At 36.0% G+C, this 23,552-nt stretch overlaps 1 protein-coding gene across 36 annotated transcripts in view; it reads left to right on the forward strand.

Annotated features, from left to right (window-relative positions):
* NRXN1 (neurexin 1) overlaps window positions 1-23,552 on the forward strand; it is a gene marked incomplete at both ends in the record, with an annotated part of 1,149,966 nt that overhangs the window by 986,109 nt on the left and 140,305 nt on the right. For 24 of the 36 annotated variants that reach the window (XM_081253733.1, XM_081253747.1, XM_081253714.1 and 21 more), the window contains one exon: window positions 22,312-22,401. The exons of the other annotated variants lie outside the window; for them this stretch is intronic. In XM_081253733.1, the coding sequence (XP_081109859.1) occupies window positions 22,312-22,401 (90 nt within the window). The remainder of the gene's footprint in view (window positions 1-22,311; window positions 22,402-23,552) is intronic. 36 annotated transcript variants of the gene reach the window in all.

The raw sequence follows: 23,552 nt of genomic DNA on the forward strand, positions 1-23,552 counted from the left end.
GTGATCCATCAATGAACATGTATTAAGACACACTTTATGGTTGTCCCATGGTGAGCTAAACCTGGTGGGGAACAGAGAAGCAAAAAGTATTGTCTTTATCCTACAAGAGTTTGAAGGATAATTTGGGAGGAAAGATAAATCATTAGAGAAGCATGAATTGTATGGGAAATGCAAGATTATATAGCACAAAAGGTAAATATGAGAGCTGGAAGAAATATGAAGTAGATAGGAGAATACACACGTTTAGTGCTTAAAAGAAGTAACATCTGAGTCTGGTCTAGAATGGACATATGTTGGTGATAGGGCCATTCCATACAGGAGAGAGAATGAACCCAAGAACACAGGTGGTTAAAGATTCCAAAATAGCACAAAAATTGGTCTTGCTCTTTGTGATGGGGTATTTATAATAACTTCATAACAATCCTACTGACTAAAGCTGAGGGAGTAATTAAGGAAGGACAATCAGAACCACTTCCTTCCAGAATTTGTGGGTTTCTAAGGGATATCTATACTATGACAAAAGAATGCTTTTGGGGGCAGTTTCAACATGGACCTAGGGTTAGGGACATCCCAATGGTTTCCAGTTTGAGTTCCCCTGGGTTCTCAGGAGAATTTGAGCACGTTTCTGAATCTATGATGATAAAGTGAAATTAGTAGTGTCCACCCGGACAAGACTGGTAACTGGTGCTAATGGTATGTTCCTGTTAAATTTTAATATATTCTGAGCAAATAGATAGTGATGAGCACAACTGTTTTCATTTTTACAAAGATTTATATTCCTGATTGCAATTGAATTCTTACTCTATAACTGAATTATATCTCCCCAAACCATCTTACCCTCTGACATTCCTAGCATATTATTAATAACGTAATTCACCTTATTACCCCATATATCAAAATCTTTCTAGTTATCCCATCAAAGCACTAAATCCAATGGTAGCCACTAGTTGCCAGTAATTCCTCCTTCAATGATTCCCCAGTTTCCATTATTTTCTATCTGCACTTGCATTGTTTTAGTTATGTAAGGCCTTTATCACAATTTTCCTATTATCAACTATAGACTATCTATGTTCTTCATTATGTTAACCCATTAGGTGTACAGCCTAGATGCTTATCTTCCTAAAATTGCTTTTATTATATATCTTCCTGCTTCTCAATTCTTCAGTGGCTCCGCAAAATGGACTATAGAAGGAGTAGAATTTGTGAGGATGGAGAGAGCTGTATAGTAGAATCAAATGCCTTTCTCTCAGGTCTGATATTTTTCATTTTGGAATCTTATTTTTTATATTTTATATTTTTGTTTCTACACATATAGACATTTTTTTGAAAATCTGATTTTCCTGATTTACATTTTTCTAAGTAGCTTTCATAATGTTACCAATTTCTTGCCCTTACAATAGGAATCAAAGGATTATAGGTATCTGTTTATTTTCTTTTGCTGTATTTGTAATTTCAGTTTCATACTTTGAGCTTTCCTGTTATTTGTGTTGAATACACCTAAAAGCCATTTACTAGAAAAACTAAGTTTAATGATTGAATGCAATTAGAGTATTTCAATGTATAGCCAAACCAAAACAAATCAAAACAAGGTCTATTGTATTTTCCCATAATGTGTGATGATGTTCTCTCTTTACTTTTTCATTTCCTTTTAAAAGGAAATAACATGAACATAGTAGTTTTATGAGATAATTTACTTAAACTCTTAATAAGCCATGGTACCTTTCCTACTCTCTTCTAATTCTGTGGCGCTCAAGAGGCCAACATGTCAAGGTTATCAAAACCATCCTTAATAGGTTGGGAATTAGACCAGACTCTAGCTATAAAGTCTTTTTCATTTCTACAGGTCTGTGATTCTGTGTAATATATAAAAAGAAAAGTAGCCATCACAGAGTTAACACCAGCTATGTACCAGAACCTGGGGGCTTAACACAAATTACATCTCATTCTTAAAAATAATCTCATAATTTATCCCCATTTGACAGATGTGATGACACTTGGAAATTTTAAGTAATATGTCTTTGAGTTGAGTGTATTACTGAGAGTTGAACCTATGATTTTTTTAACTCCCATAAACTCAGACAGACTTGATCATATCTTTCCATAAATGTTAATAGCCTTAAGATTTCACAAATTTCAAACTGGAAACTTCTTCTCTTGGGGCTATTAAAAGGAGACTTTTCTTTTTTGGTGAGAAATATGTCAGCTACATGTGCTATAATTTTCACCCAAGTTATCGTGACAATGTAAAGTGTTTAAAAAGCTGTTTATTCTTGATAGTATGCTATGTTGTGACCCTTACTTTGTCATGAGATAAAATGTCTTAGTCATCAAATGCAAAAATATGGCAACCTAAAATCTTTTTTGTTTTAAGACTAGTCAAATAAAGTATCTCTGTTTATACGTGTCATTAGTGACAGGCCTGGGACCCTTTACCCACGCTTTTTCAGCTCAGAGGTTTGTTTAGTGTACTATACTGCCAGCTAAAAAAAAAAGAAAAACATGGCTTGCATATACCTCTTTCGGCATAAACTTTATTAAATACCAAGTTATTATAGCATAGGCCTTCTTTTCCTTCATGTTTGTCTGTTTTTTGATTGAAATGTTAAGGATATAATGTATTTACATATGTCTAAGAGCTTATATGTGATGTTTTTCCTCAGAATGCCAAGGACTTCCTAAAAAAGATTAGTAGTCCTATGATTTTTTTGACTCCCCATTTTCCTATCCAAACTAGAATCGTTGTATGTCCCTACACATAGTTAGCAGAGAGTCATTGTGTCAAATTTCATGAAGAGAAATGACTTCATATATAAACTTATTATGGAATTTCTTCTATTTTTCCAATGTATTGATTAGAAAAACAATCACTGTTGTGGGTACCTATTTTCACCTATAAGAAGCAGCATTAGAAGGAAATGCAGGATGGAATCAGTGAGGCTGGATCTTGGAGAAGAGGCTGGGAGCATGAGATAGGACTGATAAAGAGTCCAGGGTGGAGAGATTCGGTATGGTAAGGTGAAGGACAAGGGATAGTGAAGAAACAAGTGTCTAAGAGGGTACATACAGTTCATTAATTTATTTAGTAACTCATTCAAAAACATTTCTTTAAGATCTCCCATGTGCCTGGCCCTCTGTAGGGAATACAGTGGTGATCAGAAACAGACACAATCCTTGTTCTCATGAGCTTACAGTCTATTGGCAGAAACACATTACTTCAAATAACCCCTCCACTTAAAGTGTGGAAAATATACTGGAGGGAGCCAGAATGAATGTCTGGAGCTGAAGTAGGAGATGATACAGCAGTCCAGACGGTGCTTGGACTATATTATAGCATGGAGAGTGGAGATGGAAAGACACTGGTGTTGAGGATGAAGGCTTGGCTCTTCTTAAGGATGCAGGTCCCAGGAACATTAGAAGAGAGCAGAAGTCGAGGGCACTGACCAAGCTTTTCCACTCCCTTCTACCAAGCATCTTCCCAAGTAAAAAGCAGGCCAAAAGATATATTGAAGTCTGGCTCTACAGGTAGGAGTGGTAAAGCTGTGTCCAATTTCTCAGGAAATAGAAGGGACCTTGAGATGATTGCATGCATGTAGAGCTCAAGCCTTTCTGTTTTAGCACCAATTGGTACAGTTATCCACTTGCCAGGCCTTTCACTGTCCCTGGGCACTTTCAGTGGAGGATGTCACGCTATGGCAGGACTGTTTCACAGAGGCTTGGAATTGGCATCATTCTTTAGTGATAAGCCCCAAAAGAGAATGAGAACAGAACAAGACACCCATCCAGTTTTGAGCAGGTGATAAATATTTCAAGTTAACAGTGAAAGTTGCTATTCTTTGTTGTTGTTGGCATGACTATTTAGCAAGTCCCAAAAAACTAACTACTGTCTTGCAGAATAATTTTTGTGTTTATTTTAAAAGATTCCTCAGGCAGTTTCTAAGAATAGAAATTTGTATGAATAATATAGGCTCTGTCCTCTGGGACTTAAAATTTGTTTTTAGAGTTTTGGAAGTGGGCACAAGAAACATTTTGTGATCGTAAATTGAAGAAAACCAGTATATTTCAATAAAAGAATCTCACCTAATTTAACCATTAACATTAGTAGAGATTTATCTTATGTAGTTTTTTTTTTGGCATAGGAACTTTTAAAATAAATTAGAACTCTGACACCAACACGAAATTTTTTTTAAACTGATTAAAATAATTTAAATTGATTTTATGTATTTACTGACATCAAAAGATCCCCACACTCTGTCAAGTTCTTGGTTTTGTTTTTTTTAACATCTTTATTGGAGTATAATTGCTTTACAATGGTGTGTTAGTTTCTGCTTTATAACAAAATGAATCAGTTATACATATACATATATCCCCATATCTCCTCCCTCTTGCGAAATTTTTAATAATACTGCAGTGATCTGTGTTAATGAAGCTACAGGGGGCCACAAACTAAAGAAAATGATAATATCACATAATTTTTATTCATTTGAGAAACTTCATTTAGTGATATGAAAGGTTAAATAGTTCCTTTTGTAAAAATTGTTCTATAGACATAATGGAACAATGCCTAAATATATATATTTCATACTGGAATCAATTTTATCATTATCTTTTAACTTAAATAATACAAAATATAAATTGGTAGAGTTCGTTTTGTAACTGGGCTTAACTATCAGAATTGTGGTGCAGATTATGATTTGCAGCAAATCCAGAAAAGGACAAAATGTATTATTTAACCAAAATTAAAATGGATATGAGTTTGACACTAATGTAGTACTTTATTAAAATGCAAATCCAAAATACTCACTTCTAGACTTTTTGGCAGTTAGTGGCAAAATACAATCACATCTGCTTAACATCAAAGGTCTGTGAATAAGCCAGCAATATATGATTTTAAATAGTTTTAAATTATCTCTATATTAATTTGCTAGGGCCACCATAACAAAATACCACAAACTAGGGGGCTTACACAGCAGAAATTTATTTTCTCACAGTTCTGGAGAAGAGAAGTCCGAAGTCACCGTGTCAGCAGGGTTAATTTCTTCTGAAGCCCGTCTCCTCGGGCTGCAGATAGCTGCCTTCTCTCTGAGTTTTCCCATGGTCTTTTCTCTCCGTGTGCATGCCCCTGGTGTCTTTTTGTGTGTCCTCTTCTTATAAGGACACCAGCTAGATTGAATTATGGCCTATTATAAAGGAGTCATTTTAACTTAATCATAACTTTAAAAGCCCTATCTCTGAATACAGGCATATTCTGAGGTACTGGGGGTTAGGGCTTCAACATATGAATTTGGGGGGGGGACACAAGTCAACTCATAACAGTCTGGAAGTGTTTGAAGGGTTCTTGTGTGGAGGATGCCAACAAACCATTTATTTTCACTGAAGTCACTGCAAGTCGCCAGTTGGATTTCAAAGACTTCAGGAAAAAATTTAAATGAAGTGTTAATTAGGCCAGAGTTGTATGGCCCAATTAGTTTAGCCCTATGCTTGAAAATGACACTATCTAACTATAGATGTGCTGGATTATAAAATGACAGAGAAGAACATGTGAGGGGATCAATTCCTAATGGCACATCAGCTTAAACTTTGTTGGACATTTTTATACTTTTGCTCTTCTCTCCATTCTGTTCGGTATTTAGGGATCCACTAGAAATCACAGATGGCTTAAGTTTAAAGGGAAGTACTGCCGGCAGTGGAGAAATTCATGGTCTTATTCTAAGTGATACAATGAAACTACTGTACCTACTGCATCCTGTAGGATGTCTGGATTTCAATTGGTGATCTCCACTCAGGCTCGGAGTTACACTTGGGCCACTACCTGGCAGGTTTTCACGTTTGTTCTTGTCAGATTTCACTGGATGGGAAGTCTTATGAGGATGTTTCCTGAACCAGGAATATCTCCCAAAGTACAGTTCCCCAGATCACAGGTGTTTGAGATACCCGAGAAGAGATTTTACTTAGATAAATATTGGACAAAGGGGTTTGCAAAGAGCAGCCATTGATTTGAAGAAGTCCTTTAGATTCCCTCTTAAAATTGTCCTCTCATCTCTTTAGAGCTAAGCATTTAAAATGAAGAGGAGACAAACCTCTACTCTTTTCAAACGTCATAATGTACTCCCTCCCTCCCTCCCATCCTCTTACCTACTTTTTTATAAAATTGAAATCTCCTAAAATCTAACCTCTGCCTGCCTTTCTCCTCTTGAAATGGCTGTCAGAGCAGTGACATGCTTCAGTGAGTGGGTAGAAAGAAGCCAGAGGAATGTCTACATGGTAAGAGGGGTGTGTGTCTGTACAGCTGAAAGAAGAAAGAAGACAAGCTTAGAACATTAAACATATCAGAAAAATGTAATGGTTTAATTATAAAGGTCTCTGTAGATGACGACCAAAAATCTTCATACATTTCCCAAACTATGAGATAGTTTAAAAAAAGAAAAGGAAAAAAAAAACCCCTACCAAGTCAAAGATTTCATACTCTTTAAAACATTTGCAGTGTTAGAAACATTGATGATATTTTGTTTTTAATGGCTCTAAAATTAAATCCATCATAAAAACCCATAGACAGAATGTTTTAACAAAATGGCCTAATGCATGTCTGCTTGATCCTACCTTAAATTTGGGGCCGTCAGTCCTTAGCGCTGGAGGTCATCTTGCGGGCCTTACAGTCCACTGACCTCGTTTTACAGATAATAGGACTGACTTGCTTTAGGCCACACGGTGTCTGGCTTCATTTACAGTTTCTGTGGCCCTTCTTTGTCACAAGCATTATGGGGGAAAAAGAAGACTTTAAGACATTCTAGTTGAAGTGCATCTCTTAGAATCATTAAAATACAGATTAAAATGTCATTTTGAGACCTCAGTGATATCTAAAGTTTTCTTATTCCAGGAGCGGCTTTGTCACCATGCTGCTGCACTGAACAGATAGTGGTCCCCTAAATTCTATCTTCCCTCTGGGCAGGTGCCTTTGGCTTTTTCTTTTTGTGTGCCCTCCTCAAGTTAATGACCTCCTTTCAGTTCCCACTGGTTTACCTGTAGCCATGCATAAACCTCTGAGAATGAAGCTGACATTGCTTAGGAGAAAATGCAGTGATTTTGACAAAGCACCTATAGGGTTCAGGACATCACTTATAATAAATCAATTCCCTGGCCATATTTTGTCCTAGGAAAGAAAAATAGATTTATTTTCTACTCTTTTTCACACCTACCTCAACTACTTTCCTATGCTCATATGGCTGAGAAACAATTTCTGTGATCTCTGTATTTGTAAATATATCATATTAGGCAAATTTTACCAGATAACAGATAATGACACAATCATAATATAATGGCTAATATTTACTGGCTGCTTACTCTGTGCCAGGCACTGTGCTAAGAGACTTATATATATTATGTCACTTATTCTTACAAATACTCATTTTACAGATGAGAAAACTGATGCTCAGAGGTGTTATGCTCCTGGCCCAATGTTACCCAGCTAGTTAATAGTAAAGCCAGGATTTGAACCCAGGAATTAAAGCCCAGTATCTTAACCACCAAGGGTTCTCTTTCCACAATGAATCTGACCACAGGAGTACTTTCTTCTAAGAAATAATTGCCGACAGCCAAAACAAAATTTTACTGGAGGAAAGTTATTTTAGGGTTTCTAGTTCAAATCCATAGTGTTTCATTTATCTACAAAAGAAAAAACTGGTTGTTTTGTGTAAGAGGTTTTACATTTTATGAAACTGAAGAGGCTGGCCTTGATTCAACAGCTGTATCTCAGCCTATCCTTTGTACTTCCAGGGCATTTAATCTTAAATAATTTGTGTGCAGTTGACAAGCCCCATCTTTCTAATTGAAAAAAATCTTCCTGCCTTCCAATTACAAGTAGAGGAGAGAGATTGAAGTCCATTGAAAATGAGGTTAGAATGCAGTAGTAATCAGAGTTACTTTTCTTCACTGAAGGATAGGGAACTTTATCAATACCATTTACAGGCTATTATCAGACCATGTAGGAGACATTTATTTATTTCCTCTTTCATAGACCAGTCTAAATATTAAGAGGAATACACTAAAAGTCAAAGTTGGTATGAGGAGGTAGAAAATCCAGCTGTAGCACATATTTCTCTGACTTTCAGAAATCAGGAACTGGGAAAAGAAGTCTTAGAATATATATAAGTTCCTATTAGGAAGAATAAGCCTAAATGTTGACATTATGACTTAGAAAGGGCTTAAGATTCTCATATCTGGGAAAATGGCAAAATGCCATTTGTAAGGTACTGTGGGTCTGTTCGTACATTTCATTTTTCTTAGTCTCACAACTGAGTGATATCCATCAGTGGCCCTGTCTGTTTTTGTAGCTGTTAAACCATTCTTCTGTCTTAAATGCTACACAGCTGCCACAAAAGAACTCTTTAGTATGCGTGATAACAGAATATGACCTCTAATTTATCAGAGTACGTTCTGTATTTTCTTATCTGCTTGTCCCTGTTGCTTTTCATTTCTTGCTGCTGGTTTTTGATATGATACTTCAGTGTTTTTTGCATTAGGAACCCAACAGCCTAGAAGACTTCGGGAAGAACCTGTAAATATTACCTACAGGCAGTGACACCCAAAGTTCACAAGATTACCTTTATTTCTAATTCTTCTGATGGAACAATATCCAAAATAAAATTTTTGAATGTAAGTAGCTAATAGGAACACATGCTCTTAGAAATCTTTGTACAAAGGCACACTAGATATCTTAATGTAGTTCCACATAACAGAGGGACATGAAGGGAGAAATTTCTTAAGCCAGTTAGAAATGTGCTGAGCTTCTTATTTCTTCCCCAAAGCACTGTTGAACTCTGCTGTAGACGTGGCTTTCCATGCCCAGCATCACAGCAGTCTCACATGAAGATATTGTCTAACTGGATACAAAGGCCTGCTGTTTCACAGGAGCTGGGGTGGCTTCTGAAGCATTAGTCACGAATATAGCATCACCTACTTGAGCAGTCTGTCCTCTTTCTAGCTGTATAAATGGGCTGACTGACAGGGGACTTGGGTGTGCCACCCTTTCTTGCTATAACATTGAATTAAGACACTACATTTAATTTGTAGAAAATGCTTCTTTTTTGTTTAAGAAATGGAGCAAAATTGGAATACCTATAAATACAATATCAATAATATTAAATTAAAATTTGAAAAAGATCACTCATGATCCCTCCATCCTAAAACAAATATTTTCATTTTGCATATTGCCCTCAAATTCTTGCCAACAAGCATAGTATTTTTTAAAATAAATTTTAAATTTTATTTTATTTTTTTATACAGCAGGTTCTTATTAGTCATCAGTTTTATACACATCAGTGTATACATGTCAATCCCAATCACCCAATTCATGACACCACAACCCCCACGCCCCATGACTTTCCCCGTCTTGGTGTCCATACGTTTGTTCTCTACATCTGTGTCTCAACTTCTGCCCTGTAAACCGGTTCATGTGTACCATTTTTCTAGGTTCCACATACATATGTTAATATACAATATTTGTTTTTCTCTTTCTGACTTACTTCACTCTGTATGACAGTCTCTAGATCCATCCACGTCTCAACAAAAGACTCAATTTTGTACCTTTTTATGGCTGAGTAATATTCCATTGTATATATGTGCCACAACTTCTTTATCCGTTTGTCTGTCGATGGGCATTTAGGTTGCTTCCATGACCTGGCTATTGTAAATAGTGGTGCAGTGAACATTGGGGTGCATGTGTCTTTTTGAATTATGGTTTTCTCTGGGTATATGCCCAGTAGTGGGATTGCTGGGTCATATGGTAATTCTATTTTTAGTTTTATAAGGAACCTCCAAACTGTTCTCCATAGTGGCTGTATCAATTTACATTCCCACCAACAGTGCAAGAGGGTTCCCTTTTCTCCACACCCTCCCCAGCATTTGTTGTTTGTAGATTTTCTGATGATGCCCATTCTAACTGGTGTGAGGTGATACCTCATTGTAGTTTTGATTTGCATTTCTCTAATAATTAGTGATGTTGAGTGGCTTTTCACGTGCTTCTTGGCCATCTGCATGTCTTCTTTGGAGAAATGTCTATGTAGGTCTTCTGCCCATTTTTGGATTGGGTTGTTTCTTTCTTTAATATTGAGCTGAATGAGCTGTTTATATATTTTGGAGATTAATCATTTGTCCATTGATTTGCTTGCAAATATTTTCTTCCATTTTGAGGGTTGTCTTTTCGTCTTGTTTATGGTTTTCTTTGCTGTGCAAAAGCTTTGCAGTTTCATTAGGTCCCATTTGTTTATTTTTGTTTTTATTTCCATTACCCTAGGAGGTGGATCAAAAAAGATCTTGATGTGATTTATGTCAAAGAGTGTTCTTCCTTTGTTTTCTCTAACAGTTTTTTAGTGTCCGGTCTTACATTAAGGTCTCAAATCCATTTTGAGTTTATTTTTGTGTTTGGCGTTAGAGAGTGTTCTAATTTCATTATTTTACATGTAGCTGTCCAGTTTTCCCAGCACCACTTATTGAAGAGGCTGTCTCTCTCCATTGTATATTCTTGCCTCCTTATCAAGGTGATCATATGTGCATGGGTTTATCTCTGGGCTTTCTATCTTGTTCCACTGATCTATGTTTCTCTTTTTATGCCAGTACCATATTGCCTTGATTACTGTCGCTTTGTAGTATAGTCTGAAGTCAGGGAGTCTGATTCTTGCAGCTCCGTTTTTTTCCCTCAAGACTGCTTTGGCTATTCGGAGTCTTTTGTGTCTCCATACAAATTTTAAGATTTTTTTTGTTCTACTTCTGTAAAAAATGCCATTGGTAATTTGATAGGGATTGCATTGAATCTGTAGATTGCTTTGGGTAATATAGTCATTTTCACAATATTGATTCTTCCAATCCAAGAACATGGTATATCTCTCCATCTACTTGTATCATCTTTAATTTCTTTCATCAGTGTCTTATAGTTTTCTGCATACAGGTCTTTTGTCTCCCTAGGTAGGTTTATTCCTAGGTATTTTATTCTTTTTGTTGCAATGGTAAATGGGAGTGTTTCCTTAATTTCTCTTTCAGATTTTTCATCATTAGTGTATAGGAATGCAAGAGATTTCTGTGCATTAATTTTGTATCCTGCAATTTACCAAATTCACTGATTAGCTCTAGAAGTTTTCTGGTGGCATTTTTAGGATTCTCTATGTATAGTATCATGTCATCTGCAAACAGTGACAGTTTTACTTATTCTTTTCCAATTTGTATTCCTCTTATTTCTTTTTCTTCTCTGATTGCTGTGGCTAGGACTTCCACAACTATGTTGAATAACAGTGCTGAGAGTGGACATCCTTGTCTTGTTCCTTATCTTAGAGGAACTGCTTTCAGTTTTTCACCATTGAGAATGATGTTTGCTGTGGGGTTGTCGTATATGGCCTTTATTATGTTGAGGTAGGTTCCCTCTATGCCCACTTTCTGGAGAGTTTTTTTCATTAATGGGTGTTGAATTTTCTCAAAAGCTTTTTCTGCATCTATTGAGATGATCGTATGGTTTTTATTCTTCAATTTGTTAATATGGTGTATCACATTGATTGATTTGCTTATATTGAAGAATCCTTGCATCCCTGGGATAAATCCCACTTGATAATAGTGTATGATCCTTTTAATATGTTGTTGGATTCTGTTTCCTAGTATTTTGTTAAGGATTTTTGCATCTGTATTCATCAGTGATATTGGTTGGTAATTTTTTTTTTTTTTTATAGTATCTTTGTCTGGTTTTGGTATCAGGGTGATGGCGGCCTCATAGAGTTTGGGAGTGTTCCTTCCTCTGCAATTTTTTGGAAGAGTTTGAGGAGGATGGGTATTAGCTCTTCTCTAAATGTTTGATAGAATTCACCTGTGAAGCCATCTGGTCCTGGACTTTTGTTTGTTGGAAGATTTTTAATCACAGTTTCAGTTTCATTACTTTTGATTGGTCTGTTCATATTTTCTGTTTCTTCCTCGTTCAGTCTTGGAAGGTTATACCTTTCTAAGAATTTGTCCATTTCTTCTAGGTTGTCCATTTATTTGCATACAGTTGATTGTAGTAGTCTCCTAGGATGCTTTGTATTTTTGCGGTGTCTGTTGTAACTACTCCTTTTTTATTTCTAAATTTAGTGATTTGAGTCCTCTCCCTCTTTTTCTTGATGAGTCTGTCTAATGGTTTATCAATTTTGTTTATCTTCTCAAAGAATCAGCTTTTAGTTTTATTGATCTTTGCTGTTGTTTTCTTTGTTTCTATTTTATTTATTTCTGCTCTGATCTTTATGATTTCTTTCCTTCTGCTAACTTTGGGTTTGTTTGTTCTTTCTCTAGTTCCATTAGGTGTAAGTTTAGATTGTTTATTTGAGATTTTTCTTGTTTCTTGAGGTAGGCTTGTATAGCTATAAACTTCCCTCTTAGAACTGCTTTTGCTGCATCCCATAGGTTTTGGATTGTCGTGTTTTCATTGTCATTTGTCTCTAGGTATTTTTTAATTTCCTCTTTGATTTCTTCAGTGATCTCTTGGTTATTTAAACGTATTGTTTAGCCTCCATGTGTTTGTGTTTTTTACATTGTTTTCCCTGTAATTGGTTTCTAATCTCATAGCATTGTGGTCAGAAAAGATGCTTGATATGATTTCAATTTTCTTAAATTTACTGAGGCTTGATTTGTGACCCAAGATGTGACCTATCCTGGGGAATGTTCCTTGCACCCTTGAGAAGAAAGTGTAATCTGCTGTTTTTGGATGGAATGTCCTATAAATATCAATTAAATCTATCTGGTCTGTTGTGTCATTTAAAGCCTCTGTTTCCATATTTATTTTCATTTTGGATGATCTGTCCATTGGTGTAAGTGCTGTGTTAAAGTCCCCCACTATTATTGTGTTACTGTCTATTTCTTCTTTTATAGCTGTTAGCAGTTGCCTTATGTATTGAGGTGCTCCTGTGTTGGGTGTATACATATTTAGAATTGTTATATCTTCTTCTTGGATTGATCCCTTGATCGTTATGTAGTGTCCTTCCTTGTCTGTTGTAACATACTTTATTTTAAAGTCTATTTTATCTGATATGAGTATTGCTACTCCAGCTTTCTTTTGATTTCCATTTGCATGTAATATCTTTTTCCATCCCCTCCGTTTCAGTCTGTATATGTCCCTAGGTCTGAAGTGGGTCTCATGTAGACAGCAATGTACATGAGTTTTGTTTTTGTATCCATTCAGCAAGCCTGTATCTTTTGGTTGGAGCAGTTAATCCATTCACGTTTAAGGTAATGATTGATATGTATGTTCCTATGACCATTTTCTTAATTGTTTTGGGTTTGCTTTTATAGGTCCTTTTCTTCTCTTGTGTTTCCCACTTAGAGAAGTTCCTTTATTAGAGCTGGTTTGCTGGTGCTGAATTCTCTTAGCTTTTGCTTGTCTGTAAAGCTTTTGATTTCTCCATCGAATCTGAATGAGATCCTTGGGTAGAGTAATCTTAGTTGTAGCTTCTTCCCTTTCATCAGTTTAAGTATATCATGCCACTCCCTTCTGGCTTGTAGAGCTTCTGCTAAGAAATCAGCTGTTAACCTTATGCGAGTTCCTATGTATGTTATTTGTCATTTTTCTCTTGCTGCTTTCAGTAATTTTTCTTTGTCTTTAATTTTTGCCAGTTTGATTACTATGTGTCTCGGTGTGTTTCTCCTAGGGTTTATCCTGTATGGGACTCTCTGCGCTTCCTGGACTTGGGTGGCTGTTTCCTTTCCCATGTTAGGGCAGTTTTTAACTATAATCTCTTGAAATATTTTCTCTGGTCCTTTCTCTCTCTCTTCTCCTTCTGGAACCCCTATAATGTGAATGGTGTTGTGTTTAGTGTTGTCCCAGAGGTCTCTTAGGCTGTCTTCATTTATTTTCATTCTTTTTTCTTCTTTCTGTTCCACAGTGGTGAATTCCACCGTTCTGTCTTCCAGGTCACTTATCCGTTCTTCTGCCTCAGTTATTCTGCTATTGATTCCTTCTCGTGTAGTTTTCATTGCAGTTATTGTATTGTTCATCTCTGTTTGTTTGTTCTTTAATATTTCTGGGTCTTTGTTAAGCATTTCTTGCATCTTCTCCATCTTTGCCTCCATTCTTTTTCCGAGGTCCTGGATCATCTTCACTATCATTATTCTGAATTCTTTTCCTGGAAGGTTGCCTATCTCCGCTTCATTAGTTGTTTTTCTGGGGTTTTATCTTGTTCCTTCATCTAGTACATAGCCCTCTGCCTTTTCATCTTGTCTGTCTTTCTGTGAATGTGATTTTTATTCCAGAGGCTGCAGGATTGTAGTTCTTCTTGCTTCTGCTGTCTGCCCTCTGGTTGACAACTCACTTCTGAGTGCCAAAGTTCCAGCCCACAGTGGCCAGCAGTGTCTTCAGCTTGGGAATCCCCACTGGATCGTCAGCAGAACCATCCAACTTGACAGTCCAGTGGTTAAGACTCCGCGCTTCCACTAAAGGGGGTGCAGGTTCGATCCCTGGTTTGAGAACTAAGATCCCACATGCTTCTAGGGTTGGAGGTTCTCCTGCAGAAGCGGGGGGTGGCTGTGGCTCACCGTGGGGACAAGGACACTGGCAGCAGAAGTTCTGGGAAGTACTCCTTGGCGTGAGCCCTCCTAGCGTCTGCCATTAGCCCCACCAAAGAGATAGCATAATATTTTATTCAATAGTTTTAACATTGTGTGTATTACAAGTTTCACTTTGCATGGCATACATATTTTAACCATTTTTATTTGTATTTGCAATTAGTTTGAGTCAAAATATATTCTTTTAGAGAATATATTTACTTAAAAAATAGAGGTAGGAGTGTAGAGCTTTATGAAGTTAAAGAGAATAATCAATTATCAACTTTATGGGGGTTAATATCCACATTACAACACATTTTTATCTGGTCTTTATTTCAATAAAACTTAGACTGCTTGTGATCTAGGTAAAATTCTTTGGTTTCTATGACACCTTCTTTGCCTATTCTAATCCAATGCCCTCTCTGAACTTCTGTGGCAACTACAGTTCAAGCAGTGGTTAATTGTATACGTATGCATAGTTATCTGTTATCTTGAACTTCCGTTTAACTTTCCTCATTTTGGCCCTTGACTCCCCAGCCAAAATCTAAGCCCTTTAATGATAGTCTCTATGTGATGTATTGATGTATGCCTGAAACAATACTTCGAGTACACAGTGCTTATATATTAACTTCTGAGTCAGATTGCTTTCCTAATGTATAGCTAAGCTGTACTAAAGAAACAAAGGATTTGGGGCTTCCCTGGTGGCACAGTGGTTGAGAGCCCACCTGCCAATGCAGGAGACATGGGTTCATGCCCTGGTCTGGGAAGATCCCACATGCCGCAGAGTGGCTGGGCCCGTGAGCCATGGCCACTGAGCCTGCGCATCCAGAGCCTGTGCTTCGCAACAGGAGAGGCCACAACAGTGAGGGGCCTGCGTACCACAAAAAAAAAAAAAAAAAAAAGGATTTGACTATTGGAACTAGAGAAGGAAGGTGAAGTCTTTTGGGTACATGAGATATGTCTAGGAAGAGTAGACATGGATGCATGCCTTGGGCTATCGATGAGTGCCATGAGAGCAGAGATAAGAGGTGGGCAAGGAAGAAAAGACTGCAATGTGAAGTCCAAGCAAAATTCACTTTATGTATTTTCAAATATATATATATAGGTATGTATATAAAACAGTGAACAGATGGACCACATATAGTCTTTACTTGCAAGGAACCCATAATCTAGAATCAGTTACATGAAACCATTTCATCGCAATTACGGTTACTGTTACTAAGTGTTACAAGGATGCATAATGGAAGGCTCTAGGTTAATTTGGTGGAGGGATCCAGAGAATGCTTTCTTGAGAACCATATAAGCTAGTATCAAAAGAAGAAATAAGTTGGCCAGACTCAGATGTCTGTGTCTGTGTATGTGTGCGTGTTGGGATGGGTGGGAGTGTTGAGGTGTACACAGAAATGCAGGAAATTTGCAAAGCAAGGTGAATGGCACCTTCGAAGAGGATTAGCTTGGTTGTAGAATTTGAAAGAAGTCCACAGTGACTAGAATTTAAAGAGTTAGAAATAAATGGTTCGAGATGAAACTGGAGAAGTAGGCAGGAGCCAAATGGATATATATGTTTGTTATGTACATATCTTAATGATACAGCAAATCATGTAATACATAGGACAAATATTTTCATTAGAACAGCTATATTTTTTTCACAACTTTGTCCCTTGAGGAGTGTCAATAGTGTTCAAAATCTACTTAATTTGAGCCTTGCCAGCTAAATTAGATATTACTGTATTGTATGGTTTGTATAACAACTACTCGTACAGCATGTAGTTGGAAATTATGTGATAATGCTGCTTTTAAAACTAGAGTAATTTTGCAAAACTTTGTTAAACTTTTACTTTGCTTTATGGGCCTAGGCATATCCAAATGACATGTTCTCATTTAAAAACAGAAAGTCTAAAAATGGACTCCTAATCTTCTCTGGAAGTATGTACAGCATTTAAGAACCCTTTTGTGTTTCCTTTCCCAGCGTTAAAAAAGAGGAAACAGGAAACCTTCAGAAGAAGCGAGTATCTTTGTTTTCACTTTCATATTATTCTGAACAAATGTTGGTTTCATAAAGTTGCCTTTCCTTATTGTTTTCCAAGTATATTACTATGTCTTAGCAAAAACTGCCACTTTTATTTCTGAAGAGAAATTGCACATCAGGGGAGATCTATGAAAATGAGAGGAGAAAAATATGTTAGCGAAGTTCATATAGCTTGTCTCTACTGACCGATAGTCATAAAAATATGATTACAATTTTATTTCCCTTTGTTTTCTGAGCACCACCATGAAATTTAACTCCAATTCAAGGATTTGAGTTTTATTACTCCTTGCTGCTTACCTTGATTCTTTGAAATTACTCTTGTTTCCTTGAAGTCTACTGATTTATAAAAAATTAATATACTATAGTGTGACCAATATTATTGGTTAGGTGGGAAAGTAAAACTATCCTGAATTCAATCAAAATTGAGGGTGCTACACTTTTAAGTATGAATTATCAGATTTTCCATCTTATTCTTCACCTGTGGAACCTTGTTCGAAATATCCATTATGTACAGTCCCTTATACCCAAATGGCCACACCAATTAGAGCTAGAACCTATCAATTGGTAGTAGTGTTACTAGATGGGGCCTGCTTCTTGTCAAAAATACTGAATCTTGAAACTGATATAATGTTATATATCAATTATATTTAAATTTAAAAAATTATTAATTAAAAAATATACTGAATCCTTCAACAATTCAAAGAAAAGTAAACCAAATTTTACATACCGTTTTATTGCTTGAAAATTACTTCAACAGAGACATGTATGTTGCTGGTGACATTTTCAGTGGAGGTAACAACAATTTTAACCCACATAAAATTAACTGGAGGAAAAAGAAAGTAAATCAAAAGAAAAACCTCATTCCACATTTATTAGGGTAAAGGAAGTATGCAACTAAATTATTATCCTTTATTCAGTGAGAAGCTCTGGCTTTATAAACCTGATTTATGTATTCAGTAGATTACTGTAGTTGATTTGCATGCTTTTTAAAAAGTTGAAACTCGGACACTTTTCATAATTCCAAAATGAATTGGTCTTTCACAAGTGGGTCATTACTGCTTTATCCTTACCTCTGATTTAGGATACTTGAAGTTGAAAATAGTTTCTTGCCTTTCATTTGATTTCAATTTTCAGATACATTTTCCTTGTTTCTAACCTCTTCTATCTGTATAGGCCTGCAACCTTTGACTGTCCAAAGAAAGTCCATGTAGTGTTTCTACATCCCAGCATGCTTGGTATCAGATCCCAACACTTTCCAAAGAAAAGTAAGGGTCATCAGAAATTATATTTATCTTTGACCTTTCCTGATCAAATGGGTTGTTTTATGTCCTTTATATTGCATGTAAAGTTTTAGAAGCATATCAAACTAAGGACAGGATTAAATAAAATGAATACAATCATGCAGAGTTACTGGATATGTTATAAACAACATATCACCATGAATTTGTAAAGGAATGAAATGCATTTAGGGCAGTTTCTTAAAATAATGTACTTCATTTATGCCTTTCCATGTGCAGCTTGTTAATGAAAATCATGAGGTAGAGGCAAAGTGTGGGCTTATTCCTGGTGAACTTAAACAATCAGAGCTATTTTGTACCCAATACTACAAGAGGGATTTGGGAATCATCTGTTAGGAAGACATTGTCACTCTATTTAGATGTGCCTTTGTTTGTTGATAATGTACTTATATACAATTTTTTTTTAAATTTATTTATTTTTGGCTGTGTTGGGTCTTCGTTGCTGTGTGCAGGCTTTCTCTAGTTGTGGTGAGCAGGGGCTACTCTTCGTTGTGGTGTGTGGGCTTCTCATTGTGATGGCTCCTCTTGTTGCAGAGCACAGGCTCTAGGCACCTGGGCTTCATTAGTTGTGGCACGCAGCCTCAGTAGTTGTGGCTCGTGGACTCTAGAGCTCAGGTTCAGTAGTTGTGGCGCCCGGGCTTAGTTGCTCCGTGGCATGTGGGATCTTCCCGGACCAGGGCTCAAGCCCATGTCTCCTGCATTGGCAGGTGGATTCTTAACCACTGTGCCACCAGGGAAGCCCCTATATACAATTTTGTCACAAGAAAAGTCATTAGTTTTATATTCTAGTAGAAAAACAAAGGATTTGGAGAATAAAGTCAACATATAGTGAAGTAAGCGCCATCTGATTTCCTATCCATTATGCCAACTAAGAATAAAGTCTGTCCTTGGATTTCAAAATCAAATATTTCAATTAAAAAAATACTCTCAACTAGAAGACCTCTGAAATCTATGGGTTATGGGATTGTATGAGCCCATTTGTGTGGGTACCTGTCTTAAAAATTAGTGTGCCTTTTTATACCTATCTCTGCTGCCCACTCTGTTTTTTTCTTGTTGTTGTTCTTAGATCACCTGTTTGTTATTCATTGGGAATGGAGTGTATGTTCTTTTTTTAGCTGAGTCTCATCAAGAATCTTCAGAAGCTATTGTTGATTTAAATCATACCATATCGATCATGTTAATTGTTCTGTGAGTGCCAGTTAAAGGTATGGGGGCAAATTGTATGTCTGTGTGCATGTGGGTGTATATGTATTCTTGTGTTTTTATGTACTCTTTTCAAAATCATTCAAAAGGCTTCCATTTCCTCCAGCTGTATTATTTAAGACTTTTCTCTCTACTTTCCCTAGTAATAATAACTATGTTTATCTATTTTGTGGCACAGGGCAGTTATTATAAAAAAATAATGAACTGATTGTACGGATGTTCAAATCAGTGATAATCATTATAGACATAAAATTATAATTGAAATATTTGATGTTTCCTTTGGAAAGTACAAAGGGAGGCTTAGCTACATGTGATCTATCCTCTGGCACAAGTATTTGCTTTCCTGTGAATGTTGTTAGCCTGTGGAGATGAGATAATGGTGCCACAGAAGCTATCAGAATTTAAAACAAGATTTCCTTTGCTACTTCGTTCTACAGATATTTCATAGGAGGTTCTATGACAGATATTGTGCAAACACTGAGAATACAACAATAAACACTACACATAATACCTGACCTCATGGAATTTCAGAGTTCAGAGAGAAAATATTTATTGAATATGCAATTACAGGGTCAGTGCTTGTTTCGAAAGGGCATGTATCAGGTGTCAGGAAAGCATATATTCAGGTGTCCTAATTTAACTTGGGGACATCAGGGAAGACCTCCTGAGGAAATAATATTCCTGCCAAGAAGACTCCATTAATGAATCATGTTTGGCTAAGGAAAGGTGAGGATGGGATGGGATGGGAGTGAGGAAAATCTTTCAAGTAGAGGAGAGTACAAGTGCAAAAGTCCAGAGGTAAAAGGAGGGCTTTAGAAGAATTGAAATCATTCTCATGAGGATGGAAAGAGGAGAGCAAGGCAGTGACAGCCATGAGATGGGGCAGGGGAGGTGGGAAGAGACCAGATCATGGAAGTCATCAAAAGCCTCATCAGGTGGTCGAGATTTTATCCTGAAGGCAGTGGGAGGGTTATTATAGACAAGCGGCATGATAGGGTGTTGGCTGACATGTGGAGAATGGGTGGGATTGATTGTGGAGAGGATGCAGAGATGTCTGTTATTATATTGTAGTCGTAATTGGGCAAGAGGTGATTTGCAGCCTAGATTTGGGTGGTGTCTGAGCAAATAGATCATTTCTGATGATGGGAACACTCTAGCATGAAAAACAGCACAAGGAGCCACATAATTATAAAGTTGTCAGGAGAGGTATAATAGTGTAATTTGGTATGAGTGTTGCTCTACAAAGAGGTCCATAGAGCAAAGGGTATGTGTTTTTGAAAGTATTTAATTTGCTTATCAAATTATGTACATAAACATGTTCATTACACAAATCACATATAAACCAAAATACATATTCATCAAGAATCATGCTGCCATAAGACAAGTAATACTAAATTTTAGTATATTTTTCCAAATATATTGATATATGTATACAAGCACACAAAAGAGAACGTAAAATGTACACACTTCTTTTTTTTCTTTTTTTTTTTTTCTTTTGCGGTATGCGGGCCTCTCACTGTTGTGGTCTCTCCTGTTGCGGAGCACAGGCTCCGGACGTGCAGGCTTAGCGGCCATGGCTCACGGGCCCAGCCGCTCCGCGGCATGTGGGATCTTCCCTGACGGGGGCACGAACCCGCGTCCCCTGCATCGGCAGGCAGACTCTCAACCACTGCGCCACCAGGGAAGCCCTGTACACACTTCTTGAAAACAAAGATAGGCTTGGAATTTATGCTATTTTATCCTTTTAAAAAATTATCAATATACCAAAAATATGTTCCCCTAGGATAGAATACTATAACATTTTAATAATTTCATAATACAGAGAGATAGATATCAATGTTTTTATTAAACTATATATTTTGTTCCACTTTGGTATTTACATTTTCAATTAAATACTAATGTATGAAGTATTTTCAGTCATATAAAACTTCAAAGGACAAATTGATAAGGTCTAAATGATAGTTCTTTTCTCTTTCTCTAAAAGTGTGTGACTAATATGGTGGGTTTATTGTGGTAAGTATAGTGTATACATAAAACTAGCCTAAGAAAACATTTATTAATTATTCTAAATCTGAGAAAAATGTGTCTTTTATCTTCCCTAGTAAAATGCTCCAGTCTTTTCTTGTGGGCAGTACTACCAACATTTCTTTTGCCTCTGAGTCCTCATGTGAGCTATTACCAAAATGTCTTAGTTCAAAATTCCACATTAGTTAATTTTCATAGAATAGAAAAACTTCTGGCATTATACACGATTGAGTGCTGAGATGGCAGTCTAGATTCTTCCTAAGTGCTTTATAGATCAAGAAAACAGTCATCTATTTGCAAGCATTATTCAAGGTCAATTTAAACTATGTTTTTATCAGATAATTTTTTATTCAAAGAATCAAGGCTCCCACTTAGTTTAGAGCTATGAATAGGGACCACTGTTGTGGCTTGTGTTTGTTCCTGAAGTTATCATGCCTTCTTTAGAATAGTTTAATAAAAAGCAAATATTTGAGCATGTAATTTTTTTCAAATGTCATACGCCTCAATCTGTCAAGTTTTAAATGAAACTGAAGGACACTCAAAGTCACTTTTGTCAAAGCCTTTTCCTATCATAACATATTTGATGATGCAAGATGTATTCCCTTGTGATGTCCAAGTGGTTGATAAACCAATTTGTGTGGAATATACAAGAACTATTCAGACTTTGTGGTTTCCTTAAATGAGATGAATAAGAATTTCTCTTTTCTGAATAGGACATAAAGTATGCTAGGCCTATTTTAGATGCTTCAGTGTGCCGAAGATGGTATTAAGTTTGGTGTTCATAAATTACTAATCTGGAATAAGAGATTGACTGTATTTTGAAAACTTAAACCTGTTTCACCTGAACATGTTTAACTAGTTAATAAGAAACATCAAAAAGACAAAACCCTGAGATCAATGTTCATTTTTTTGTAAAGCTATTATATGCTGTTTAAATTGGTTGTTCGGGTCTGTCTATAACATAAGTTTTAATAACCTAGCTCAAATGCAGATTTCTAATTTTCAATTAACATAGGAATAATTTTGTTTGCTAAAATAAAATAAATGAATGAATGACAAGTCTGAAACATGAAATGTTCTAGGTAGAGCTTTTTAAAATTCCAAATTTCAAAAAAATCATGTGGCAACTGTATAGCTCAAGCTTTAAGTATTAACTTTTAACCTTTGACCTTACAGATTTTAACCAATGAAATGTCTCTTTAAACTTTAAAGGAAACAATGATAACGAGCGCCTGGCGATTGCTAGACAGCGAATTCCATATCGACTTGGTCGAGTAGTTGATGAATGGCTACTCGACAAAGGTAAAAAACATTGATTAAAACTTCAAATAAAAAAATAATTTGAACATAACCAAGTAGTACTTCATTGTAACACTAATAAACATAAAAAATAAATTTTCCGTAAAACTAAATTAAAAACAAATTTAAAACAGTAAAATGTAGATAGTAATATTTGCATTCCTTGTATAATAATTTCTATACATTTTTAGACGTACCAGCTGTTTAATAATCTTACCCTGTTAACTTAAGGTTAAAGGGACTGTTAAATATAATCCACTAACTCAATCTATGAAGGTACTCACAGCAAGCATTAACCCAAAATGATAAATCATTTATAGATTATATTACATGTTCCAGCCTCTAAATTATTAACTAAAATATATGTAGTTCTGATATCTTCATTATGGTCCTGAAAAAAACAAAAAAAACAACTCTTGGTTTAAACTCTAGGCATCTTAAATAGTGGGCAATATGGATTGCCAGTCAAAATGAAGTCCCTTTAACGTTTGCAACCTTCTAAGAGCATTTGGGAACAAGCCCTAATTAAAACTGAACTTAAAGTTGTGTGCATGCTTTTTATGAACAGAGAGCAATCTGCTAAAACTGGATACTCAATTTGATGATATTGGTACTGTTGTGCTGAGGATTGCTGTTTGATGGAAATGTGCCATAATTTCTCCATCGGTTTGTGTATCATTCCTGAAGCTGCTTTTTACATCTGAAGCTATATTTTTTTTCATTTTGTTTTGTTTTAATAGACTTGCTGAAAGCCAATCAGAAAAATCTTTTTGGATTTTTTTTTGTCTCTGACATGCTCAGTGTAAACTATATGTTTCTTTTCAGTGTATTTGCCGGAAAACAGAATAATTCAAATAACAATGGACTATTGCCTTCAAAAAATACACATTTCTAAAGAAGAGCATATAGATACCTGTGGCCATTATGTGAATTATGAAATTTTTACCATAAATTTAAAATCAGATTTCAGCTGCTATAGATGAGTTTCTACCAGTGGTAATTTTAGAATGACAAATACTTGAAATATTAAATATCTCATTTTTAATTAAACAGTTTAGACTTAAGAGACCAACAGTATAAGATCTTGAGGTAAAAGGGGAAAGGAATCCTCTAAAAATTAATTTATACTACATATCTTTGATTGGTCTTTTAGC

Source organism: Mesoplodon bidens (genome assembly GCF_964165515.1).
Source record: "Mesoplodon bidens genome assembly, chromosome: 14".
Lineage (NCBI taxonomy): Eukaryota > Metazoa > Chordata > Mammalia > Artiodactyla > Ziphiidae > Mesoplodon > Mesoplodon bidens.